The sequence below is a fragment of the Manis javanica genome, chromosome 8 (assembly GCF_040802235.1).
Source record: "Manis javanica isolate MJ-LG chromosome 8, MJ_LKY, whole genome shotgun sequence".
In the NCBI taxonomy this organism is placed as follows: domain Eukaryota; kingdom Metazoa; phylum Chordata; class Mammalia; order Pholidota; family Manidae; genus Manis; species Manis javanica.
Genome location: NC_133163.1, coordinates 24,710,742 through 24,738,088, shown reverse-complemented (window position 1 = coordinate 24,738,088; position 27,347 = coordinate 24,710,742). Strand labels below are relative to the sequence as shown.

General features: G+C 44.4%; 1 protein-coding gene across 5 annotated transcripts in view; it reads right to left on the bottom strand.

Annotated features, from left to right (window-relative positions):
• Nucleotides 1–27,273, bottom strand: part of POMT2 (protein O-mannosyltransferase 2) — a 57,436-nt gene extending 30,163 nt beyond the window's left edge. The window contains exons 1-7 of one of the 5 annotated variants that reach the window (XM_073242072.1): nt 26,813–26,937; nt 23,029–23,216; nt 10,481–10,565; nt 6,676–6,780; nt 4,853–4,961; nt 2,993–3,101; nt 1,265–1,424 (exon numbers count right to left, since the gene is read on the bottom strand). In XM_073242072.1, coding sequence (XP_073098173.1) covers nt 1,265–1,424; nt 2,993–3,101; nt 4,853–4,961; nt 6,676–6,780; nt 10,481–10,540 — 543 coding nt within the window. In that variant the 5' untranslated portion in view covers nt 10,541–10,565; nt 23,029–23,216; nt 26,813–26,937. Of the gene's footprint in view, nt 1–1,264; nt 1,425–2,992; nt 3,102–4,852; nt 4,962–5,708; nt 6,550–6,675; nt 6,781–10,480; nt 10,566–23,028; nt 23,217–26,812 lie in introns of those variants that run through there. The other 4 variants (XM_037021061.2, XM_073242071.1, XM_073242073.1 and 1 more) reach the window with 4 other exon arrangements.
• Nucleotides 27,274–27,347: the final 74 nt, after the last annotated feature.

Here is a 27,347-nt window from a genome sequence, read left to right as displayed (position 1 = left end):
TACCATCTTTATGCATAAGCCATAATCATAAAAAATTGAAAAACTAATGGCCAATAAGAAAGAATATGTGGAAACCCTAAGCCTTTCTTTCTGCAACACCCCACCACCCAAGCACTACAGGGGCTTGAACATGGGCCAGCCCTCTGTTGTCTGTCCAGGGCCTCACTGAGGACCCCAGACTGTCACTGCGCTGCACCTTCAGCACTGTCACTCTTTAGGCCCCTCTACATCCCAGTCCCCCGGAACTCCTTGTACTTTCCCCATGCTTCCTGTACTGTGCCAAGCCCACCCACCACACGGATAACTGATTCTTATCTTAACTTTAGGCCTCAACTTCCTCCCCGAAGCCTCACTGGCCTACCTGAGGCTGGGCTAGCACCCTCCTCTGGGCTCCTACAGCACTCATTGGCTGGACTGTCATGACCGGTTTTCTTATTTCTCTCCCTCCATTGTCTCTAGAGAGCAGAATCTTTGTTTTATTCATCTGTATATTCTGTGTTTTACACTTAATGGAGAGTCTGTCTATATTTTCTGAATGAATAAATGAACTTGTTGGTACTTTGGTTCAGAGGTGATGGCAAAACATTGTAGCAAAGTTCAGGCCTGGGATCAGCCTCCCCTAAGTCTGAGTCCTAGATCTACATTTTACCACTTGTATAACCTTGAGAACATTATTACCTCTCTAGTTTCAGTTTTCTTATTTGTAAAGAGATGGCAATAACTACCTACCTCATAGGAGTGTTACGAGAAGCAAAAGAGGTAATGAAGGTAAAGCATTTTGCACAGTGCCTGGCCCAGAATCAACTCTCTTAATAAAAAGACTGTAATAAACCCTACAGGCTCTTCCTGGCCTCCAAATCTGAAGTCTCTGAGTCAGGAAAAGGAAACTGCAAGTCCAGAAAGTCATCCCATCCCTTTTACCTAAGATCCCATGTGGTCAGTGTCTGCCATATGTTTGGCATCAGCCCAGCTGGACAGAATCCCCTGGCAGGTAGTTTGTAGAGCAGTTAAAAAATAATCACAGAAACAAGAACCAAAGGAGAATTCCAAGGAATGTTAGTTCATCCCCTCCTTTTATACCGCTCCAGCCTCCACCCTGGGCCCACTCCCCACTGCTGTGCTGCCTACAGAGGGCAGCTGGGGCCAGCCCACCTTGGGCCCAGAACAGCCATTCCACTGCCTGCAGCAGAGGCAGAGAATGGCTGCTGGCTCTGCTGAGCAATACTAGGAGCAAAGACATTTCTAGAAGTTCTTGTGTTCTCACCACTGAAAGATTGAGGTCTCCAAACAGATGCCAAAGGTCTGAAATGGTGTTGCACCCCACTTGCAGGATGATAAAGAGGCCAACAAACTTGACCCCTAAAGCACCAGCCAGATTAATGCCGGTCAGGCTGAGCCAGAACCACCAGGGGGCAGAGAAGGGCCTGAAAACCAAAAGACACACAGTTCAGTTTGGCAACTGGAACCAAACTCAGACGCCAGAGCAGCAGTGGGAAAGGGCAGAGGTCCTCTGACCCAGAGAGGCTGTGCTGTGCCCTCCATCTTGAGGGCTCCTACCTCAGGGAACCCTGCATGGCTCCACAGAGAATATGGTCTGTGAAACGTGACACCACAGGAAGCACAGTGTGAAACTGAGTAGGGCATTTTTCTGGAGAGAGGGGCCAAAGATTTCCCAGCTAAGTACCGGGCTTCAAGTAAGCTGGAGGTTTATTCTTCAGTGGTGACCAGTCAAGCAGAAGTAAAAGGAAACTCCAGAGACGCCCCCTGGATCCAGTCAGCCTCTCCTTTGGGTCGCCTCCAGATGCCGTAAAACCCAGTGATTACTGGTGCTTACTATGTGTCAGGCACTGTTTTTAGCTCTTTACATTCATTCAGGCTAGCCTTCACTATAACCCCATGCAGGCAGATCCCATTATTACCCTCTTTTTACATGAGGAAATCGAGGTACAGAAAGGTTCAGAAATACAGCTAGTGAGTGGTGGAGTACTACGGTTCTCACCCTAGCAGTTGGTTCCAAGGTTTGCTATATTTAAATCACCCAGTACTCTGTGCTGCAATTTTCGGATTTTCTGGCTCTCTCCCTGCCAGAGTGCATGCTCAATAGCCAAGAATGACACACCTCTGTACCTCCAACTCCTAGCACAGTACCTGGCACATAGTACATATTCAAGAAATGGCAGGTGGAAGTGGATGTGGCAGAAGGAGAAAATAACCCAAAGTCCAGGGGCACTGGTGGTCCCTGGATCAGGCTTCAGTAGCTTCATGCAACTGAATGGCTGGGCCTGGTGAAGCCAAGCTGGCTTCTGGAAAGCCTAGGCAGAGCTAGCTCTTTCAGTCTGCACAGAATGAATGACCTGTTCCACTCTCTGAGAGGCCGGAGGATGATCTGGAAGGCCATTCTGGAGGAAGACCAGGCCCTCCAGAACAGCTTTAGAACTGACCAGGGCCTGCAGGGATCCTCTCGACTGTTGTAAACCATTCGAGCCACCCTTTAAATACACTATTCCCATCATTAGGTCAGGACTGGACACAACTACTGAGGGCAAGGAGACAAATAGTTCCCAAGTAGTATCTGTCCTGGTACCCTCCCTGCTAGGACAGAGAATGTGAGAAAGTTGTCCTGGGATCTCTTAACCAGCACTGGTGTTAAGGAGTGGCTTATAAGATGGTGGGGTGGGGAAAGGCAATAGGACCCTTCCGAAATATCCACAGATCCCTACCCAAATCCACCCCCCTTGTAAAAATACTGGTAATACTCTTAAAAAAGTATTCTTAGTCTTGTGTAAAACAAAAATAAAAGTACTATAGAAAACTTTTTAAAATCTATTTTTATGATCTAAAATGGGCAATATAAGTTTTGAAAAAAAGTATGCTTCCCTTAAATTCAGCTTCAAGACAAGTCCTCTAGGCACCCACCCTATCCCTGGCCATTACAGAAATTCTGGAGTTGCCACAGCTTCTGACCACCCCTCCTAAAGATGGTGTTTCTGACCTGTCAGCACAGGAGTTGTACTTGACCATGCTCAGCATGGCAGCCATGATGAAGAACATCAAGATGGGGTCAAGGAGGATGTACTGGGACAGAGTGAGGCATCCTGTGTCTGAAAAACATGAGCTCAGTGGTCAAAATGTGAATCAGAGATTGGCCCCAAGAACCAAATACCCCAGCAATAAAAAACAGTGCCCCTTGTGCTAAACTGCATTTAAGCATTGTGTAGTCAAGGCTAGATGGGCCCCTGAGTCATCAGGAGGTGGAAGGCCCTAGCTTTGGGGTACACCAAGGCCCAGTGATAGAAAGAGTATCTCACACTGCTCTCAGGCCCTTGATACAAGAGAGGATCATGTCATTCCGTCAGACAGAGCAGTGCTGAGATAGGGTCTTCCTTATTTCCACCTTCCAACAGGAGTTCTGCCATCCTGCTAAGGTGCCCACAAACTAGCTATAACTGGGCTAGCGTTGCCATTTTACATGCAGTCTCTGTTTAGAGTTGATTCTCTGTACAGGTGCTACAGTGTTGTTTCTTTTAACAAAAAAATGTTTATTATATCATGCCCCTGTTGAAAGCCTCCAGTGTCTTCTCATCTCTAACAGACTCCTCATGATAGCCAGCAAAGCATGCAGTCTCCCTCCCTATCCAACCTCCTCTCCCAGCCCCCTCTCGCTTACTCCACTCTGGCCACAGTGGCCCCCTTGCTGTTTCTCAAACCACCAGGTACTGCCCTTGCAGTAGGAACACCGCACATGCTGCTCTCTCTGTCCAAATGCTCTTCCCTCAGATCTCTGCATGGCTTCGTTTTTTGCTTTGCTCACATTTCTGCTCAAGGCCACCTCTTCAGGGAGCTCTTCACTGACCATCCTACCTCAACTGGAATCATTCCCTATTACTCAATCCCTTACCCCACTCTACTTTCCGCATTACACTTACTGCTTAGGATGTTACATTACAAACTTACTGATTTACTTGCTCATTTATTGCCTACCCATCTAGTGGGCAAGCTCCATGATAGCACAGTGTATCATCTGCATATTCTCTGAGGTGAAAAAAAGTGGCCTGGCACAGGGTAGATGCTTGAAAAATAGTTGTTGAGTGAAATGGCTGAATGGATGAATATATGAAGATGGAAATGAAAGACACAAGGAAAAAGCCACCAGTCCTATACAGAGAGACCCTATGATCTAGCAACATATCTGTCAAAAAGAAAAAGAAAAAAAAAAACAGAATCACCTCAAAATACCCACCTAAACTGGTCTGGACTTCTCTGAGTGTTAAGCTATAGTGTCATACATTTACTTTCAGAAGAACAAGAAGAGCAACAGGAACAATTTCTATGGATCAACTCTCATTTGTTCATGTGAGGATTACCCACAAAAAATATTTAAGTTCCCTTTTTGCTATCCCCAGCCATCTGGCTACTTCTGAGGCATGTGCCCTTGCATTCAGGTGAAATTAGTTTAAAGAAAGCAAACTAATCTTTACAGTAACCTAAGAGAAGCAGAATTAGAATTGTAAGTCTCCTTCAGACACACACATACACACACACACACACACACACACACACACACACATGCATACACAAATTTATATTATCCATTCCAAACTCAAATGTGGATACCTTAGTGATAATCTAGTCCTTTGGATTAACCAGGCCAACTCTCCCCAGGCTTGCTACATAAAGTATTTACAGATGCAAGTATTACTAGTGAATAAAGTGAGCTTTACAATATGCTTATCCAACCCTAAAGTTCCTTAAGAACCAGGCCCATAGATTGGACACTTCAACACAGGGATTTCCAGCTACATCCATAGCATGGCAGTCAATTTCCCAAGAAATGTGGTTTAAGACCACTTACCAAAGGTGAGGAGGGCAGCAGTGAGCAGTGCTGCTGGGAGGGACCCGGACAGCTCCAGTACAGTGAGGTAGGCCAAAGGGACCAGCAAGGAGCCGAGGAAAGCACAGAACTAGGAAGGAAAAGAGAACAGTGAAACAGCCAGCTAAGCTAAGTGTCAGGGACCTATCTGACCTGGTATGCTGATGTCTAGGATGGAGGACCTGATAAAGGCATGACTTGGTGACCTAAAATCACCTATAAATAAGAAAGGGGGAGTGTAACAGTGAAGCATCAAATTCAGCAAACTTTCTGTTCCCACTGGGAACCAACTTGAACAGTGACATGAAATCAGCAAAGTTCAACTAAGAAGGTGTGGGTAGGACAACACAGTGTTTTCAAGTGGGGGAGACTGTGCCATCCCTGCTAGCTGTGCCTTGAGAAAGTTACATCTCTGAATTTCAGCCTCCCCACCTGTGTAAAATGAAAAATCAGAGTCCCTACCTCATAGGTTTTCCTCTGGAGATTCAATCAGCTGAAGCTTAATTAATACACAGAAAGTACTCAATAAACATTAGCTTCTACTACAGAACTGTGGGTACAAGTTGAGAAAGACCTCACTGAAGGCCTTTTAATATTTTAGAGAATTATAATGTTACTTCTGTTAATTCTCCCTTGGCTTTTTTCTTCAATCACACCAGAAATCATTTTTTTAAATCTACCGGTTGTATTTTAATTTTGGTAAAAAAGATTGCTTGAAACTTTGGTATTTGCAGGACTGTTTTTTCATTCTGTTTGTTTTTAACCACCAGACTTCTCTACCTCTCTACTCTGCCTATCAAAAGAAAATAAACAAGTCCAGGGGAATGGAAATTCTCACCTTTGGGTTGTCACTTTCTGTCAACAGAAAGCAATTGTGTCCTAATGTGAAAGGAAACAAAGCAGTTATAGCTAGCCTTCTCAATTTCCACAGCAAGCCCACAGCACGGTCAGGCCTACGTCCAATTATGTATGCTATGTGGTGTTCAAAAGTCATTAGGAAGACAGAGTCATTTGAGAGTAAGGAAGGAAGGGATACTCTGTTAGTACAGTAGGATACGACCACACACATCATCCAATGACAGTCCAAACAAGCACACAGCATTTATCTCAAGTGCTCTGAGCTCCTTAAGGTAAGGGGCTTGTAAATGCACCCTGCTCTGAGAGCTCCACGTTGGAGGTCAGTTTCTGCAGGTTTCATTAGCTACAGGTACAGGGTTCCCACGGAGTGTTTAGGTCCTGCAATGTTCCAACAAGGCTGGTTCTGGGACTCAGAGCCAACACATGGCCCCCCTTAAAAGACTGGAAACCCCTTGGGTGTGCCTGAAATCTTTGTGGGGAAAGAAGCAGAAACCTAGTGACGGGTGAGGGATGCTGAAATCTTAAGAAAAGTTAGGCAATATTCCAGGAATCGTGGCTGTGGAGAGGAAGAATGCATAGCTTGTCAATACTCTGAAGTTAATGTCAAGTCTGTAGGAGACTCCTGGCTGACTAGGTCCCAGCTGCTCTCCAACCTGAAGTCTGATGCCTCACCTGGGCAGGGCAACAGGTAACAGTGTGTGCTTGCTCCTATCTACGTAATCTCTACTATCTGTGGCCTCTCCTTCCCACCTTACCCATCCCAGTTCTGAATCTCTACACATGAAATCTCCATTACAGGGTGTGGGTCTAATCATCATCCCCTCCCCCTGCCTAGACCCCAAAGTCCCTCCTACACCTGTCACCACTCCAGGGCTTCCAACTGTAATGCTTCTGACTGACTGAGGCCCCAGAGTTCAGTCAATCTATATCAAGTCAGGAAGCCTTACTCCTCTCATTCCCATGTAGTTGTGATGCTCGTATTTGTCGCCAGGCTTCTGGAACAAAAAGGTACCATCATATCCACTCAGGTAGCCAGCAAGTCCTATTAGCATCTGAGGAGAAATGGAGAACAAATAAAAAGATGAGAGACCTCAAGAAGACTCCTCCCTCTCCTGAACATCTCTGCACCTGCCCCGAGACTACAGCTTTCCTTGACAACTGCACTTACAAGGAGAGGCCAGTGTGACGTTTTCTCCTGCAGCTGTTGGAGAGCAAAGAAGGTTTTGTCTACAGAGCTCACTGCTCGGAACAAATCCTCTCCTGTATCAAGGCCAAGTTCTTGGGAACAGGGCAAAATGAACTCGTAGGAAGAAAAACACCCCAAAATTTGAAGGGCAGAGCCAGCCAGGGGCTCTCTTATTCAACCTTTTTTCCTTTGCTATGAAATAAAACATTACAACTCATGGGGGAGGCCACAGGCAAGGGCTGATTCCTGGAGATGGACCCACTGAAAGGGAAATGGGGCTCCAAGTCAGAATGAGGCAGGAGGAAAGTGGCCAAGGCGTTACACACCAGCAACAGGGAGAAGGGAAGAAAACAGGAAAGAGGAATGTGAAGACAGATGCATTTCCTCAGAGGGAAAGAGAAACATCCCAGTGGAAAAAATGCCCAAAGGCAAGAGACTGTTGTAAACCATTCAACGTTCCAAAGGAAGGCAACTTGGCACATCCCAAAGCAGAACAAGTCACTATAAACTGAGACTGTGAGCCATGAATCCTTCAAAATGTCCAAGAGGATCAGCCTCTTCATTTCTATCTTCCTTTGGCCATCAACAGTAAAACTCTTTTTTCCACACAATCAGAAGCGGCTAAAACATAAAACTGTCAGCAAATACCGAGCATCTGTAACAGCTCCAGGCCACCGCAGCCTTCCTCACAGTGGGCTATGAGGAACAGAGGTGACGCTGCAGGTAAAATGCCTGGTACTGTGCCAAGCACTCACCAGGCACTAGAAAGTCATTTCCCTCTCAGTTCCCTTCAAAATAGCTCGGAGCTAACTTCCTAACTAAATAACTCTTGCACATCAATAAGAAAAAGAATACCTACTAGAAAAAAGTACACATTTATAGAAAACAAAATACAAATGGCTAATAAATATATGAAGAAAATGTTCAACCTAACTCATAAGGAAAGGATATGCAAATGAAATAGTGATACACCATTTTTTACCCTCAAACTCGCAAAGTTTTGAAAGTATGATCATACGGGTGCTAGCAACAGCATAGGGGGAGCAAGCACCCTCACACACTGTTGGTGGGAGCAGATTATCACTACACGATTTTTGCAGGAAAACCTAGCACTGTCTAACACAAATTTAAATGTGCATATCCTTTGCCTCTTTAGTTTGACTGCTTGAGGATCTTTTAGATATACTTGCACAACTATGAGAAGACAGTTGTATAAGGATATGCTCACTGCAGTCATCTTTGGTAATGGCTAAAAATTGGAAATAACATAAATACCCACCAATTGAAGGATGGCAAAATAACTAATAGCACATAAATTATTATGTACATGGAATAATACATAGCCATTAAAAAGAATGGAGCATATTTCTATGCCAATATAGAAAGAAGTTAAAATGTATCATGTTTAAACTACATGTTGCTAAACACTTTTAGTTGATCCCCTTTGTATATATAAAGTGTTGTTCATGTGGACATGTATAAATATATACACATTTTATATTTGTATAAAAAATTTCAGAGAGGCTATATAAGAATCTGCTAACAAAAGGGACTGTGGTTACCTCTGAGGAATAGAAATGTGAGGGAAAGTAGTTTTTGACCTTTACTTCCTTTCATACTGATCACATTTTTTTATTATATGCAGGTATTTTTATTCCCCTCAAAGGTATGTTTGACTGGAGCCCACAGGCGCCCAGGGTTGGGGGCCAGCGGGCAGTGGTAGGTAGCCACCTCAGTACTGCAGGAGAAAACGTCCAACTCTCCACTTCAAGGGGCCTTTGATTCTTTGACCCGCTAAGCTACTTTGCTCTCTCTGACAGGTTTCTAATTTGCTCATTCCTTTCTTTCAACCAGGAAGAACCCAGGACTATCAGGAGATTAATCAGGAGGGCAAACAGACTAAAGTCCCTGGGGGCAGCCTTAGAAAGAAGCCTCACATTTCCCCTTTACACAGGAGCCAGATGTGAGGAAGGGAAGGAGTAAGTCAAAACCAATCGGCCGGTGTTTCCCATTCATGTCTTCACTGTGCTGGGCACTAGGGGACTCCAAAAACCAACAGGTAGCCCCAAGCTGAAAAGACTATGCTGGGTTTCCTGTGAAAAATCTCCTCCACCAGTGGTCTGGTTCTCAGGCTAACCCAGTGCAAACATTCAGCATGTTCTGTTGCTTAGTCCTGCGGTAGTAGCAAATAGCCCGTTCATGAGGGAGCACGACGTAAGGATTAAGAGAACACACTCTAAGCCTGTCTGAACCTTGACTCTGCCAGTTATTAGTAGTTACCCCCCTATGGCAAGCTACTTATCTTCTCTGTGCCCCAATTTCCCCACCTGCAAAATGAGGATACAACAGTGCCTACTTCATAGGGTTATCCTGATGATTACGTAAGACTAGAGTAGTCATCTAAACTGACTAGAGTAGACTGTATTCAATTGCTTGTACTTTTATTGTTGTTATCTTATTAAGGAGATGGGAAGAGGCATAACATCTACTTTTCTGGGCTTAAGAGCTAATTTTGAAATAGGCTACCTATCCCACCTCCCTCTCCACCCCTCCCTCCTAGAGGGGCCTTCTCTCTGGTCCCTACCCCATGTTCTCATGCTTCCCTAAGCCCACCTGTCACAGACCACCACCCCTGCCTCCATCCCCAAGTGCCCCATGCCCCAACGTCACCCCCTCTTCATAACAGGCAAATTCCTGTCCCCTTGATACTGAAGATGCCAGCCACTAGTTAGGAAGAAAGGACTGAGTGAAAGTCAGGGAGAATCCATTAGTCTTCTCAGAGGTGTTTGTTTTTAAAAAGAGCAAAATGAATTCTGATTGGTAGAAGTTCTAATTGTAAAACATACAAGAGGTCCAGGTCAAACAAAGTGCATGCTGGGAGTGGGGAGGGGGAAAGGAATTCCCCTTCTTTGTGGACAACCAGCTCCCTCAGCTATTTTTGCTTTATGCAACATATTCCTTCTCTCCATTTCTTTTTTCTTTTTTTCAATTGGGGTAAAATTCATATACCATAAAATTCACTACATCCAAGTGTACAATTCAGTGGTTTTTAGTACATTCATAAGGTTGTGCAACCATACCACTACCCAATTCCAAAACATTTTATCACCTCAAAAAGACATTCCATACCCATCTGCCGTCATTCCCCATATGTTCCCTCCCTCCAGATCCTGGAAACTTCTAATCTAGTTTCTGTCTCTATGGATCTGCCAATTCTAGGCATTTCGTACAAATGGAATCATACACTATGTGTCTGACTTCTTTCACTTAGCATAATGTTTACTACAAGATTTATCTATGTTGTACCATGTATCAATGCTTCATTCGTTTTTTTGGCTGAATAATATTCCATTGTACAGATATACCACAGCCTGTTTATCCATTCATCAGTTAATGGGCTCTCTCTCTATTTCTGAGCCCAGAGAACTCCTAAAAACACCAAAGATTTTCTGTGAAAGCAGCTGATGTAGAATGTCAGAGAATTCTATGTACAAGCCCAAGAATAAAATGCAAAATGAGGCTTGGTTCCAGCCCCTGGGAGAAAGCTGCCTTTCACCACTGCTCACCTTTCCCAGAGGTGGGTGCACGTCAAAGAAAAAGGTGCGGTTGATATAGTAACTTCCCATTTTTCCAAAGTGAGTCTCATCCCAACTAAAGGGAAAGCAGAAAGAGAAATGATAATTTTTGAACTGTCATACAACCCAAATAACCTTAATAAAGCACACTTAAGTTAAGGCCAAAGGCAATTAAAATGAATGAGAATTTAAAAAAAGCTTTTGACACAAGTGATTTGAGGAAGCAAGACATCAAGCTGGTCATTAACCTTCATTTACATAGAGAGAAAGGTCAGCAAAAATTTAACAACCAGTCACCATAAATTTAAGTTAAATCTATACTTACTCTTTATCTTGAGTTTCTACATACTTTAAAAGGACAAAGAGTTTTCCTATAACATAGAAAGGTTTGTAGAAAGAGTTTTCTTTCAAATCTGTTCACTTCTAACCCTCAACTACTAGAAACGACATTATTATTGATATTATAAGCTATACTGTGGCTACTGAGAGTAGCCTATAACCACCATTGTCATAGAAGTTGGATTTTGCTCATCAACCTGTGATAATTAACCTGCTGACTATGAATTCACTCATCTTATTATAAGAAACTAACCAGTGTATAAAAATTGAGGTAAGAGTCTATCTAAAACCTATCCTCATTGTACAAATTATTTTGCAAGTAAATAAGTGATTCTAATATATCAGCTTTTAAACACCATGTAAAAATCTTCTTCTATACAACCACATAAACCTCTTCACATCCTGCATGAGGACTTTCTAGCAGCAGTCCAGTTATCCAGCAGAGCCTGGCCATTTCTGTTTGTCAGGCTCCTCCTGCAGCTCAGGAGAAGGTTGCTTTCTAGTGACTATCCATTCCAGGTCAATTTCCATAAGCAGTTATTACCCATCTACAATGTAAGGGGCAAACATGTTTTTTCCCAGAAATATAGGGTTCTTTTTGTGGGAGGGGTTTGTTTGTTTGTTTTACTCAGTGGGTCCAACTGATATGTAGAAAAGTAAATTACTTCTGCATCTGCTAAACACACTGCTTGACATGAAGTAAGGACAGTACTGATGATGTCAAAGAGAGAAATAACTTCCAAGCCGTGTGATGAAATAGATTTGCAGAAAGCAGAGAGATCCAGTCCCAGCTCTCCAGCTTCCTAACATCATGACCTGGCAAAATGCTCCCCCTCCAGATCTTCTTTCTCATCTACACATTGAAGACAATAACAGTATCTGCCATGCCCCCCTCGCAGGTAGTATTAGGGCTCGATTCAGATAATACACGTGAAAGAACTCCATAGACTATAAAGTCCTAGACACACCAGGCACTATTTAAATTATATAAAAAGTCCCTACATTTGTGGTTAGTTTTAAGTCTTTTTGGAAACATACTAACAAAAGGGTATGAGATTTTTTTACTTCAAAATTTTCCCAAGTAAAACTAGTGGTAATATTCACATTTCCTGTCAGCTTGCCTGTGTGTGTGTGTGTTGGGAGAGACAGTCCTCCGCAGTTCTCCTGTGCTCCGAGAACTCCTAGGAACCCTGCAGGGTGTGCCAAAGATGCAAGGTCCTGACCGCTCTTTACTCAGGCCCTTTCTCAGGGTATGTATGCAACAAGCAACCACAGAGAAGAGTTAGCATCTCCCTCAGGACAGACAGTAGTCTTGTTTACTGCTTATTATAAAACAGCAGATCCGAGGGGGTGTGTCAAGATGGCGGCGTGAGTAGAGCAGTGGAAATCTCCTCCCAAAAACACATAGAGCTATGAAAATATAACAAAGAAAAATCTTCCTAAAATAGAGACCACAGGACACAGGACAACATCCAGACCACATCCACACCTGCAAGAACCCAGCGCCTTGTGAAGGGGGTAAGATACAAGCCCCAGCCCGGCGGGACCCGAGCGCCCCTCCCCCCGGCTCCCGGCGGGTGGAGAGAAACCGGAGCAGTTTTTTTTTTTGGCGAGCGCTTTTTGGAAGCCTTAGAGGGACGGGCCCCCGTTGCTGGGGAGGCAGGGTGGCGGGACCGGTGAGGAGGTGCCTGGGAACAGCGCCGGAGGACAAAGAATATCCCGCGTTTCTCCCTGCGAGACCTGGGGGCGGGTGCCTGAGACCGGTGCCTGAGGACGGAGGAGGTCGCGCGTTTTTCCCCTTTTTTTTTTTCTCTTTATGGCAAGCGCTTTTTGGAAGCCTTGAAGGGACGGGGACCCCAGTGCTAGGGAGGCACGGTGGCGGGACTGGTGAGCGGGTGGCTGGGACCGGCGCCTGAGGACAAAGAATATCCCCCGTTTTTCCCTGCGGGACCGGTGGGCGGGTGCCTGAGACCGGCACTTGAGGACAGAGGAAATCGCGCGTTTTTCCCCTTTTTTTTTTCTCTTTTCTGCGAGTGCTTTTTGGAAGCCTAAAAGGGACAGGGACCCCGGTGCTAGGGAGGCAGGGCGGCGGGACTGGTGAGCGGGTGCCTGGGACCGGCACCTGAGGACAAAGAATATCCCGCATTTTTCCCTGTGGGACCGGTGGGTGGGTGCCTGAGACCAGCACCTGAGGACGGAAGAAATCGCGCGTTTTTCCCCTTTTTTTTCTCTCTTTTTGCCAAGTGCTTTTTGGAAGCCTTGAAGGGACAGGGACCCCGGTGCTAGGGAGGCAGGGCGGCAGGACTGGTGAGCGGGTGCGTGGGACCAGTGCCTGAGGACAAAGAATATTGAGCGTTCCTTCCCTGCGGGACCGGTGGGTGGGTGCTTTTTGGAAGCCTTGAAAGGACAGGGACCCTGGTGCTAGGGAGACAGGGCAGCAGGACCAGTGCGCGGGTGCCTGGGACCGGCACCTGAGGAAAAAAAAAAAAAATCGCGTGTTTTTTCTTTTTTTTTTCCTTTCTGTTCCCTCTCTCATTGTTGCTGTTGTTGTTTTGGTTTGGAGAGTGCTTTTTGGAAATCTTAAAGGGGCAGGACAGGTCACTTAGACCAGAAGCAGGGAATCTGGGGATCTCTGGGCACTCTAACCCCCTGGGCAGCAGGGAGCACAGAGGCCCCTTACGGAGATAAATAGTCTCCTGGCTGCTCCCCCTCTAACGGGGCTCCACCATTTTGGAGGAACAGCCCCAGCCAGGCCAAGCCCACAGCAACAGTGGAGATAAACCCCAAAGCAACTGGGCAGGAAGCAGAAGCCCTGTCTGCGCACAGCTGCCCAGCACAAGCCACTAGAGGTCGCTATTCTCCCAGGAAAAGGCTACAAACCAACAAGAAGGGAAGCTCTTCCAGCGGTCACTTGTACCAGCTCTGCAGACTATCTCTATCACCATGAAAAGGCAAAACTACAGGCAGACAAAGATCACAGAGACAACACCTGAGAAGGAGACAGACCTAACTAGTCCTCCTGAAAAAGAATTCAAAATAAAAATCATGAACATGCTGACAGAGATGCAGAAAAAAATGCAAGAGCAATGGGATGAGATGCAGAGAAAAATGCAAGAGCAGTGGGATGAGATGCAGAGAAAAATGCAAGAGCAGTGGGATGAAGTCCGGAAGGAGATCACAGATGTCAGGAAAGAGATCACAGAAGTGAAACAATCCCTGGAAGGATTTATAAGCAGAATGGATAAGATGCAAGAGGCCATTGAAGGAATAGAAGCCAGAGAACAGGAACGTATAGAAGCTGACATAGAGAGAGATAAAAGGATCTCCAGGAATGAAACAACACTAAGAGAAATATGTGACCAATACAAAAGGAAAAACATTCGTATTATAGGGATACCAGAAGAGGAAGAAAGAGGAAAAGGGATAGAAAGTGTCTTTGAAGAAATAATTGCTGAAAACTTCCCCAAACTGGGGGAGGAAATAATCGAACAGACCATGGAATTATACAGAACCCCCAACAGAAAGGATCCAAGGAGGACAACACCAAGACACATAATAATTAAAATGGCAAGGATCAAGGACAAGGAAAGAGTTTTAAAGGCAGCTAGAGAGAAAAAGGTCACCTATAAAGGAAAACCAATCAGGCTAACATCAGACTTCTCAACAGAAACCCTACAGGCCAGAAGAGAATGGCATGATATACTTAATGCAATGAAACAGAAGGGCCTTGAACCAAGGATACTGTATCCAGCACGACTATCATTTAAATATGATGGTGGGATCAAACAATTCCCAGACAAGCAAAAGCTGAGGGAATTTGCTTCCCACAAACCACCTCTACAGGGCATCCTACAGGGACTGCTCTAGATGGGAGCACCCCTAAAAAGAGCACAGAACAAAACACACAACATATGAAGAAGGGAGGAGGAGGAATAAGAAGGGAGAGAAGAAAAGACTCTCCAGACAGTGTATATAACAGCTCAATAAGCGAGCTAAGTTAGGCAGTAAGATACTAAAGAAGCTAACCTTGAACCTTTGGTAACCACGAATCTAAAGCCTGCAATGGCAATAAGTACATATCTTTCAATAGTCACCCTAAATGTAAATGGACTTAATGCACCAATCAAAAGACATAGAGTAATAGAATGGATAAAAAAGCAAGACCCATCTATATGCTGCTTACAAGAAACTCACCTTAAACCCAAAGATAAGCATAGACTAAAAGTCAAGGGATGGAAAAACATATTTCAGGCAAACAACAGTGAGAAGAAAGCAGGGGTTGCAGTACTAATATCAGACAAAATAGACTTCAAAACAAAGAAAGTAACAAGAGATAAAGAAGGCCACTACATAATGATAAAGGGCTTAGTCCAACAAGAGGATATAACCATTCTAAATATATATGCACCCAATACAGGAGCACCAGCATATGTGAAGCAAATACTAACAGAACTAAAGAGGGAAATAGACTGCAATGCATTCATTGTAGGAGACTTCAACACACCACTCACCCCAAAGGATAGATCCACCGGGCAGAAAATAAGTAAAGACACACAGGCACTGAACAACACACTAGAACAGATGGACCTAATAGACATCTATAGAACTTTACATCCAAAAGCAACAGGATATACATTCTTCTCAAGTGCACATGGAACATTCTCTAGAATAGACCACATACTAGCTCACAAAAAGAGCCTCAGTAAATTCCACAATATTGAAATTCTACCAACCAATTTTTCAGACCACAAAGGTATGAAAGTAGAAATAAATTCTACAAAGAAAACAAAAAGGCTCACAAACACATGGAGGCTTAACAACATGCTACTAAATAATCAATGGATCAATGAACAAATCAAAATAGAGATCAAGGAATATATAGAAACAAATGACAACAACAACACTAAGCCCCAACTTCTGTGGGATGCAGCGAAAGCAGTCTTAAGAGGAAAGTATATAGCAATCCAGGCACACTTGAAGAAGGAAGAACAATCCCAAATGAATAGTCTAACATCACAATTATTAAAACTGGAAAAAGAAGAACAAATGAGGCCTAAAGTCAGCAGAAGGAGGGACATAATAAAGATCAGAGAAGAAATAAACAAAATTGAGAAGAATAAAACAATAGCAAAAATCAACGAAACCAAGAGCTGGTTCTTTGAGAAAATAAACAAAATAGATAAGCCTCTAGCCCAACTTATTAAGAGAAAAAGAGAGTCAACACAAATCAACATAATCAGAAATGAGAATGGAAAAATCACGACAGACTCCACAGAAATACAAAGAATTATTAAAGACTACTATGAAAACCTATATGCCAACAAGCTGGAAAACCTAGAAGAAATGGACAACTTCCTAGAAAAATACAACCTCCCAAGACTGACCAAGGAAGAAACACAAAAGTTAAACAAACCAATTACAAGCAAAGAAATTGAAACAGTAATCAAAAAACTACCCAAGAACAAAACCCCGGGGCCGGACGGATTTACCTCGGAATTTTATCAGACACACAGAGAAGACATAATACCCATTCTCCTTAAAGTGTTCCACAAAATAGAAGAAGAGGGAATACTCCCAAACTCATTCTATGAAGCCAACATCACCCTAATACCAAAACCAGGCAAAGACCCCACCAAAAAAGAAAATTACAGACCAATATCCCTGATGAACGTAGATGCAAAAATACTCAATAAAATATTAGCAAACAGAATTCAACAGTATATCAAAAGGATCATACACCATGACCAAGTGGGGTTCATCCCAGGGATGCAAGGATGGTACAACATTCGAAAATCCATCAACATCATCCACCACATCAACAAAAAGAAAGACAAAAACCACATGATCATCTCCATAGATGCTGAAAAAGCATTTGACAAAATTCAACATCCATTCATGATAAAAACTCTCAGCAAAATGGGAATAGAGGGCAAGTACCTCAACATAATAAAGGCCATATATGATAAACCCACAGCCAGCATTATACTGAACAGCGAGAAGCTGAAAGCATTTCCACTGAGATCGGGAACCAGACAGGGATGCCCACTCTCCCCACTGTTATTTAACATAGTACTGGAGGTCCTAGCCACGGCAATCAGACAAAACAAAGAAATACAAGGAATCCAGATTGGTAAAGAAGAAGTTAAACTGTCACTATTTGCAGATGATATGATACTGTACATAAAAAACCCTAAAGACTCCACTTCAAAACTACTAGAACTGATATCAGAATACAGCAAAGTTGCAGGATACAAAATCAACACACAGAAATCTGTAGCTTTCCTATACACTAACAACGAATCAATAGAAAGAGAAATCAGGAAAACAATTCCATTCACCATTGCATCAAAAAGAATAAAATACCTAGGAATAAACCTAACCAAGGAAGTGAAAGACTTATACTCTGAAAACTACAAGTCACTCTTAAGAGAAATTAAAGGGGACACTAATAAATGGAAACTCATCCCATGCTCATGGCTAGGAAGAATTAATATCGTCAAAATGGCCATCCTGCCAAAAGCAATATACAAATTTGATGCAATCCCTCTCAAATTACCAGCAACATTCTTCAATGAATTGGAACAAATAATTCAAAAATTCATATGGAAACACCAAAGACCCCGAATAGCCAAAGCAATCCTGAAAAAGAAGAATAAAGTAGGGGGGATCTCACTCCCCAACTTCAAGCTCTACTACAAAGCCATAGTAATCAAGACAATTTGGTACTGGCACAAGAACAGAGCCACAGACCAGTGGAACAGATTAGAGACCCCAGAAATTAACCCAAACATATATGGTCAATTAATATTTGATAAAGGAGCCATGGACATACAATGGGGAAATGACAGTCTCTTCAACAGATGGTGCTGGCAAAACTGGACAGCTACATGTAGGAGAATGAAACTGGACCATTGTCTAACCCCATATACAAAGGTAAACTCAAAATGGATCAAAGACCTGAATGTAAGTCACGAAACCATTAAACTCTTGGAAAAAAACATAGGCAAAAACCTCTTAGACATAAACATGAGTGATCTCTTCTTGAACATATCTCCCCGGGCAAGGAAAACAACAGCAAAAATGAGCAAGTGGGACTACATTAAGCTGAAAAGCTTCTGTACAGCGAAAGACACCATCAATAGAACAAAAAGGAACCCTACAGTATGGGAGAATATATTTGAAAATGACAGATCTGATAAAGGCTTGACGTCCAGAATATATAAAGAGCTCACACGCCTCAACAAACAAAAAACAAATAACCCAATTAAAAAATGGGCAGAGGAACTGAACAGACAGTTCTCCAAAAAAGAAATACAGATGGCCAAGAGACACATGAAAAGATGCTCCACATCGCTAATTATCAGAGAAATGCAAATTAAAACTACAATGAGGTATCACCTCACACCAGTAAGGATAGCTGCCATCCAAAAGACAAACAACAACAAATGTTGGCGAGGCTGTGGAGAAAGGGGAACCCTCCTACACTGCTGGTGGGAATGTAAATTAGTTCAACCATTGTGGAAAGCAGTATGGAGGTGCATCAAAATGCTCAAAACAGACCTACCATTTGACCCAGGAATTCCACTCCTAGGAATTTACCCTAAGAACGCAGCAATCAAGTTTGAGAAAGACAGATGCACTCCTATGTTTATCGCAGCACTATTTACAATAGCCAAGAATTGGAAGCAACCTAAATGTCCATCTGTAGATGAATGGATAAAGAAGATGTGGTACATATACACAATGGAATACTACTCAGCCATAAGAAGTGGAAAAATCCAACCATTTGCAGCAACATGGATGGAGCTGGAGAGTATTATGCTCAGTGAAATAAGCCAAGCGGAGAAAGAGAAATACCAAATGATTTCACTCATCTGAGGAGTATAGGAACAAAGGAAAAACTGAAGGAACAAAACAGCAGCAGAATTACAGAACCCAAAAATGGACTAACAGGTACCAAAGGGAAAGGAACTGGGGAGGATGGGTGGGCAGGGAGGGATAAGGGGGGGGAAGAAGAAGGGGGGTATTAAGATTAGCATGCATGGGGGGGAGGGAGAAAGGGGAGGGTGGGCTGCACAACACAGAGAAGACAAGTAGTGACTCTACCACATTTTGCTAAGCTGATGGACAGTAACCGTAATGTGGTTGTTAGGGGGGACCTGATATAGGGGAGAGCATAGTAAACATAGTATTCTTCAGGTAAGTGTAGATTAAAAATTTAAAAAAAAAAAAAAAAAGAAAGAAAGAAAGAAAAGGGGGATTACTCCTTAACAGGATAAAACTATTGGTAAATCAAAGATCAACGCATGCTTTAAATATCCTTAATGTTGATCACTTAAAGGGTGTCAGATGATCAGCTATGGAGGTACTCTTTTCTGATAATATTCCTTTCTCTTAATTAAAAAAAAAAAAAAAAAAAAGCAGTTACTGTGTGCTGACCTCCAATGAGTTCTGCACAGTGGTATAGAGGGCATGTCAAAGTGTGGGCAAAGGGTCTGTTTGTTTCTACGCAGAAGATCAAGGCCTAGCTTGGATACCCAGAAAATGAACTAAGATACGATATGAGGAGGAGCTTCCGGCATCAGCACTCTCTGGAGGACTCGTGCCGGGGGATGATCATCAAAAAGCCTCCACAGGGATCCAGACGATGCTGCGGTTGTGGCTGCATCCAGCCCACCATCTCCTGGACTTGCCATGAGAAGGAGGAGGGAGATGTCTAGGCTGGCATGTGCATACAGTGAGACAACGAATTTGACCGGATCTGTCTGTTGGAACTCAACCAGGAGTTGGGAGGGGTGCAAGTTGTAGCACCCCAAAATCTCATGACTATAGACTATCTATGGTTAAAAGAACATATGGGATGTGAACAGATCCCAGAAATGGGCTGCTTTAATTTGTCTGATGGTTCAAGTACAGTTGGAAAATATCCATCATATCATAGATAAATTTTCACAAATGCCTAGGGTGCCTAAATGGTTTTCTTGGCTTCACTGGAGATGGCTGGTAATTATAGATTTGCTTTGTTTATGTCACCGTATTCCTATTATGTCAATATGTGTGTGCAAATTAGTTAGTAGTTTAAAACCTATACATACTTAAGGTACTATACAAGAAGATATGTCAAAGAAATAATCAATCCTCCCAAGTTTCCTTCATATGCTACATCTATAGCTTTTCTTCTTCCTTCCTAATTACAAACTTTAAATAGAATTCGTGCCTCATATCGAATTTACCGAGTATCATAATTCCTCCAGGTGGTAAAGATACCTCGAGACAAGTGCTGGGCATAGAAGCCACAGGGCATAAATCTGCAAAGAAGTAAAAAGCTAACCTTTGCAAACAATATGGCTTCTCTCTCACTTACCAACTTTACATTTCCCTGTATGGCCCCGGAAGATGACTGGTTAGCCAGAGACGGGTAAGATTCCTCAAGGGAGGAACAACCTAAGACAGGCACAGTCGCAGGGGGGCCATCAGGTGAGAATTTGGGGATCAACAGAGGTGAGGCTCAGAACCTCACCCCCCCTGTTTTGAGAGAAATCTTCTGCATCCGTGGATGTTTTGCTGCCCTTGTCTAGCCTGGATTAATACTTAGTCCATAGGCACACACCTGATCATCTGATCATCTACATTTGCCTTCTTACAGCACTAAACTATGTTTTCTACCTTTATCTTGCATCTACCTACCACTTCAGCATTTTATTAAAAATAAAAATAATAATAATAATAAAGGGAGAAATGTGGGATCAACATATAAATCAAGTACAAAAATCAAACGAATATTCATATTTGACCTGATTGTTTATAGGTCATAATGCGTGATCAAAACCGAAAGTTTCTGTGATGAATGCCCTTGTACTGTTCACCATGTAAGAATTTATTCACTATGTAAGAATTCGTTCACCATGTAAGAACTTGTTCGTTATGCTTCAGAAGATTGGAGACTGACGAGAATTAGGCTTGAGATGGATTAATGATTGTACATTGAGCATTGACCCCCCTATACTGAATTTTATTGTTGTTAACAACCATTTGATCAATAAATATGAGAGATGCCCTCTCAAAAAAAAAAAAAAAAAAAAAAAAAAACAGCAGATCCCCCAAGCTCAATATTCCTCAGATGTGATGTAGCCCACTGCATATGCAGGCTTCCATCCAGGCCATGGCATCACATGGGACTCTGGGGCAAATGGGGCTGATGCCAACATGCTGATGCTCATCCTGCTTGTCAGGCCATGAGAAATGAAGTCCTTTGCCTCTAACCCAGGATTTTGTTTCTGCCAGTATCCAGAAAACAGTGCAGGCTCACTTAACAGTTTGCAAGTAGGGTAAAATAAGATCCCAGAGCCTTGTAGCTTGGGGTGATGTGGATAAAATTGTGTTACTTCCAGAACCTCTCACCTGGCCTTAGTGCATCTCCATATCAGTAGGTTTTTCCAAGGGGTGGAGAGAAGTCCATCTCTGTATCAGTAGGTAATTACATGGACGAGGGAGGGCATGTCTGGATGGGAGAGGTTGGGTCCCTTCTGCAGTCTGTCACAAGAGACATGGGAGAGCAGAAGCGGACGACTGCTTGTAAGCACTAAACGGGTTTTTCTCACTTTATTTCTCCCTTTGACTGATTTCAGTTTCAAAGATATTTTGCCCCAGGATTTTCCCCCTGGCATGACTGGTAACAAGCACAAGATGCTGAGTGATAACTTTCTGTAAGAGAAGAGACAAGGGCCCCACAGGCTGGGTTAGAGGGTGGACTCTGGTAGTGAATGCTCTTGCCCAGGTGGTAGGCAAGGCAGGTGGTAAGAGTCTCCCACTGTCCTTCCTATTAAATGCAGCTGAGTGGCGAGGCAGAATTGGAGCAAACTGTCTGAATGTTGCCTTGGTTACTGCTCACTCTCTTCTGGGCAAAAGGAGAGATATAATCATGACAATCGGACAGCAAGCTTAGCAGCCCCAGCCAACAGGCAACACGGATACAACTGCTGAATCAAGGAGTCTTCAAAGCTTGCAAAAATGGTGCCAGCAGTAAGGACCTTGCTATTCAACACAGAACTTTGGGTAAAATGAAAACACAGAAAGATCCCAGGTGAGATGCATGCTCGAGCCAAGTGGACATGCCTTGCTCGGTGTGCTCTCTCCGACTCTGTCCCGCAGTTCCTCCCCCTCTACCATGACCTGGGCTGCTTTAAAGAGTAAGAGGATGAAGGACAGGGCCAAGGTCTCCCTGTCCCCAGTGGGGCTGAAGACCATTCACACCCGTCCTAGTAGGCTGGTGAACTCCAGGAAGGAGAGGGACTCAAACTCAGGGCTCAGTTGGATAGAGGGGCCTGAGTTGCCACCCTACTCAATCCCATGGGGTACAGGGAGGATTGCTGGGCGCTGGGGTTGGTGCCGAAGATGCAAGGAGAGCCACAGCAGTGTGCCCAGGGACTGAAGGAAGAGGCCCCTAAGACCAGGTGCTCACCACACACACGGTAGGTAGCTCACTGGAAGGCAGCGGTGTCAAGCCTATGGAGGGGAGAAGGAAAAAGCAAACTCCCTTCCACCCTCTGCATCCCACACTCCCCAATGGGAAATGGCATAACCTCTGGTGGCCTCCATTGTAGCTCTGATGCAGGCCTATTAGACTCATTTAGTTCAGGGGGAAAAAAAGCACCTAAATTAAACTTGAGCCAAGCTCCCAGTAGGGAGGGGAAGGTAAAGTGACCTGTGAGTAGGGCCCTTGTACTACTATTGCAGTTCCCACTGCTGAGAGTATAACTGGTATTGATCTTGTAAGTGTCGAAGAGGATTATCCCATTCAGAAACTGCCCCGTGCTGGAAGGTGATCCTGTCGCCTTCTGTCAAGTCCAGGACAAACAATATAAACCCCGGAAAAGAAAGGTAAATCCTTAAAGGCAGAATGGCTTCTTTCCAGAGTTGAGAGGGACCCCATTGTCCAGATTAATAGCGCCATCTGCTGGACACATGCACAGTAATACTTTTTCAAAAGGGTAGCTATCAACCTACTACTACTAAGCCCTCGCTCAAATTGACTGCCTTACCCTTGAAAGCCTTAGTTAGGACTTTTTGACTTGATGTTGCCACTTAGGGGTGGATCAACTTGGAATCTATCGCTAACAAGGGAAGAGCTCAATACGGTTAATGGAAATGGTATATACAAGAGTATAGCTGGCCCAGCCCTGGAGGTATCTTGGTTTTACATGAAGAGATGGCGCCTTCTCTTTGAGAGAAATTCCCTCTGCCACTTGAAGCAAAGCCACCAGCTCAGTGGGGCCCTTGATTCACAGAGGTTCTTCTCAATTCTTGTGCCAGGTTCTGATGGTTGGGCTTAATTAAACGCTGATGGTATCCATTGGGTGGCAGCAGTCATCCAGCCCCAGTGACAACTCTGGAAGCCAAGTGCAGTAAAGGGCTGATCAGCACAATGGATTGAACTGAATTCATCCCCCTTGCCTTAGACAATACTCCTATGAACCAGACAAGTTATATTTTTAATGACTCTTAGGCTTTTGCCCTTAGCCTCACGTTCTGGTTTACCACTTGGAAGACTATACACTGAGAAATTAAAATAAACGTTCTTCAGAGCCAAGAACTGTGGGAAAAAATCATGGCTTTCCTGCTGATGGGGTAATCTGGATCACTCTGCAGATGCCCTTGGTAAGGGGCAGTATTCTGATAAAACCACCTGGAATCAAGCTGCTGATTAAGCCTGCACCCCCAGACTGCTGCCATTGCCACCTGGACTCATCAATGCCCCAGGCATGGAAACATTTGCCATCATGGACTGGGCACAAAGTAAAAGACTGTACGTTGTTCCTGAAGCAGAAGTCATCACTGCATTATGTGACTCCTGCCAAAAGTTGGCCTGTTTGTCTTGCAGTAAAGGAAGCCACACTGCAGAGGACGCTGAGCCTGCATTGTTGGGGAAACTGACTCTACTAGAAAATTGACTATATTAGGACTTTGTTCCCCTCTCCAGGCTATCACTGGTGTCTCACTGCTGCTGACACTTTTTCAGGCTGTGGTGGTGATGATGCTGTTCTACTCCAATCATCCGATTCTAGATATATCACTGTGGCCCTTGAAACTAAACGATGTCATGTTTTCTGCTTTCCAAACCATTCACAGCCTGACAATGGTGCGCAGTATTTTGTTTTTTTGCAATAGGTACTCACTAATGGGCCAACAGTCAAGGTATCTGATGACATTCCACACTCCCTACCCTCCACAGGCACCTGATACTGTCAAGCACTGAATAGCCTTCTCAAAAAGACTTCTGACTCTACTTCCCTGACCTCCTCCTGCTTCAAACACCTTAATAAAGCAGTTTGGTCATCTCATGCAGCCATCACTAGAAAGGATTTGTCTCCTCTTGGCCACCAACTGGGCAATGATGAGGACAAAAGGGGGACAGATAAACTTAGTTTAGAAATTTAAAGAGATTCTTCTCTGACTATCCCCGGGCATGATCCTTCTTTCCCCTAGATCAGCCTGGGCAAAGGGGTGAGGGGACATCTATGGGACTCAAACCGAACTGGAGTCCAGTCACCTGGATTTTCTTATTGGAGTGACACGGTCCTAGATAATGATTATCATAAAGATAATGATTACTTGGTTGAATACACTGCTTGTCAAGTTCCCCTACAGTGGCTTACATGAGTCAAGGTAGAAGACATAATGAGTCTGTGCTCATTTCCTAAGTATGCCCTTGACAAAAAGGTCTGGATATTGGCAGGGGCTAAGCGGAGTAAAGGCGAAGTTACAGGTACTAGAGTGGGATGCACTGATTACATGGCAGTGGAAGAAAAGAAACTACCCTGACACCTTAGGAGGGAACATCTTAGATGCCTAGAAGTGTAAAAACAAATGAAACAGTTAGTGCACTCTTTCTCCCAAGCGCAGCACCCAGCCTGACAAAACACTCATATGGTACAACTAAGTCAAGTGGCAGCTGTGGCTGGCAATCTGACCTGCAGCTGAGTCTGTCATGCCACTATGAAGTTGGAAAAACTTATGTGGACATAGCCAGTGTTCAACTATTCTGATATGCCTGATGACATCAGTACCAACTCCCAAACATGGATGTCTCTCATATGTGTGCAAACACACAGACCTGCCCAACCTTCTATCAGTCTGACTGATACAAATTCATATGCTTCTGACACTCTAGGGTCCTTAGGTTATGCCTTATAGAGGCTGCAACTACACAGCACATTTACCACCCAGGTAGCTTAACCAAATCACTGTAATGTTGGTTTAAATGACACTTGATGGTAATCCAAATAAAATTTAATAATCCTGAACTGGAGGGACATGTACCCCTTCAGATAATATGACCATGTAGGCAAAACATGGGTCAGCTTAAACACCTGTGGATCAGAATGGGTAATAGTGGCTGGTTAGCTCAGTTGGTCAAAGTATGGTGCTAATAAGGGATAATAGATTGGCCTCAGACTACATGAAAAAAGACTTCTTGGTCCTTCCCACACCCCATCCTGCCCCCCCACACACAGTTATTCACAAGGGGCTGAATCTAGGACCCTGGATGGCATGGTTGAGGTTAACACCAAGGGTTGGCCTCATCCTGCTGCTTAGAGTCCAACTGACGGTAGCCTTAATTAAATGCTGTATGAGACAAACCGAACAGATTTTTATCCCTGCCTCTCTCAGCCAAGTTAATCAGAGTAGCCAATGGCATTGCATGTTCATGTGAAAATTTGTTAGGAACCAAAACAGTGTAGGACTGAGAGGTAAGACTGTTGGGAGAGACAGTCCTCCATGAGTCTCCTGTACTTCCCACACACCTTGCTGGGTATGCAAAAAAGGCAAAGCCCTTCCTGCACTTTACCTGAACCATTTCTGAGTTTGTACCAAGCAACCTTGAGAGATAAAGTAATATGTCTCTCCAGGACAAAGAGTAAGCTTCCTTACTGCTTGCTATAAAACAGTAGATTCAAGCCTGTTGTTCCTTAGCTGCAAGGAAACCCACTCTGTGTGCAGTCATCCATCAGAGCCCCTAGCATCATCCTGTGGGACTTGGGAGGCATGAAACACTGAAACCAATATACTAACGTTCATCCTGCATTCTGTGCCATGAATAATTAGTCCTTTATCTCTGACCCAGGAGTCCCGTGTCTTCTACCAGCACTCATGAAACAATAACAACCTAATTTATTAACTTCCAACTAGGGTAACTCTGATACTTTGTTAGCTTGCTTGCTTGCTTTTTGGTCAAAGTTTCATTGCTGACATCCCCTACACTAACTTTCTGCTCAGCAATACTAATTACATGGCAGTGGAAGGAAAGAAACAACCCTAGCACCTTAGGAGGGAATATCTTAGATGCCTAGAAGTGTAAAAACAAAAGAAACAAGAGAAAACATGGTGTAATTTGCTTTTCATTGGCCAAAACATAGGTTGACCAAACAAATGAACTTGTTTCAGATTACAATATTCCTCCTTCCAGATGGAGACTTTTTAAGCTTATCCAATAAAATTTGACTCCTGAAATTGACAAAATACAACATTTAAGAAAGTCTCTCCTCACAGAATGACCCCAGACCTGCTTTCTGGGGCCCCTCATCACCATCGGGGACACACGTTGTCCCTGCTCCAAAGAATGAAACTATATCCTTGTTAGAAATTTTCCCCTCAGCTCATGCCTGGAAATTATGCAGATTAGGAACTCAGACTTCAGGGAATTCTGTACCAAGAATTTGAAAAGCACAGTTTGGAAGCCAGATGAGACAAAACCTGCAAGACAAGAACACTGCTTCCTCCGACCCTAAAGAATCCCACTTCCACCCACCAGAGCGGAACGATTCCGTTTGGAGGCTGCACCTGGCCGGAGGTAACCACCAGAAACCTGTTTTCCTCCAGCGCGGCCCCGCCCCTCTTCCTGTGAATCTCTCCCCGGACCAATCAGAGGGCACATCCCTCCCCCCCAGTTGCTATGGTGCCCTCGGAGCCCCTCCCATCACTCACCAGACGTGCTGAGGCTCTTCCAGACGGTGGAATCGGGTGGCGAAGGACAGCAGCGTCACTAGGGCCAGCAGGGCCCACTGGCCAGCCGCCTCGAAGCGCCGTGAACCCTGAGCAGGCCGTCTGGGGCTCTGCGCTGCAGCCTCGGCGGCCATGTTAGGGCGCACGGTCCTAGCAGTCTGGAGCCCAGAGCGGCCCCTCCGGGGACGCAGCTCGGACCCTGCCAGGCCTCCGTCTACAGAAGGCGGCATCCTTCCCCACTTCAGGATCGCCCTCCGACCCGCAGGCACCTGGATCTTGCGAGCCTCCCCTCCGAGAAGCCACAGAGGGGCAGCTCGCGGTACCCTGGGAAATGTAGTTCCGTGCGCCGGCAGCGGGGCGCGGGGCCCCGGCCTCTGGGCTGGGCGGGTAGTACAGTCGCAGCCCCGGCCGCTAGGAGGCGGCTAGTGGCGCAGAGCATGACGGAGCGCGAAGGCGGGCCTGGCCCGGCTGGGAGAAAAAAGCTCAGGGAACTGCAATTCCCAGCCGCGCCGGGTGT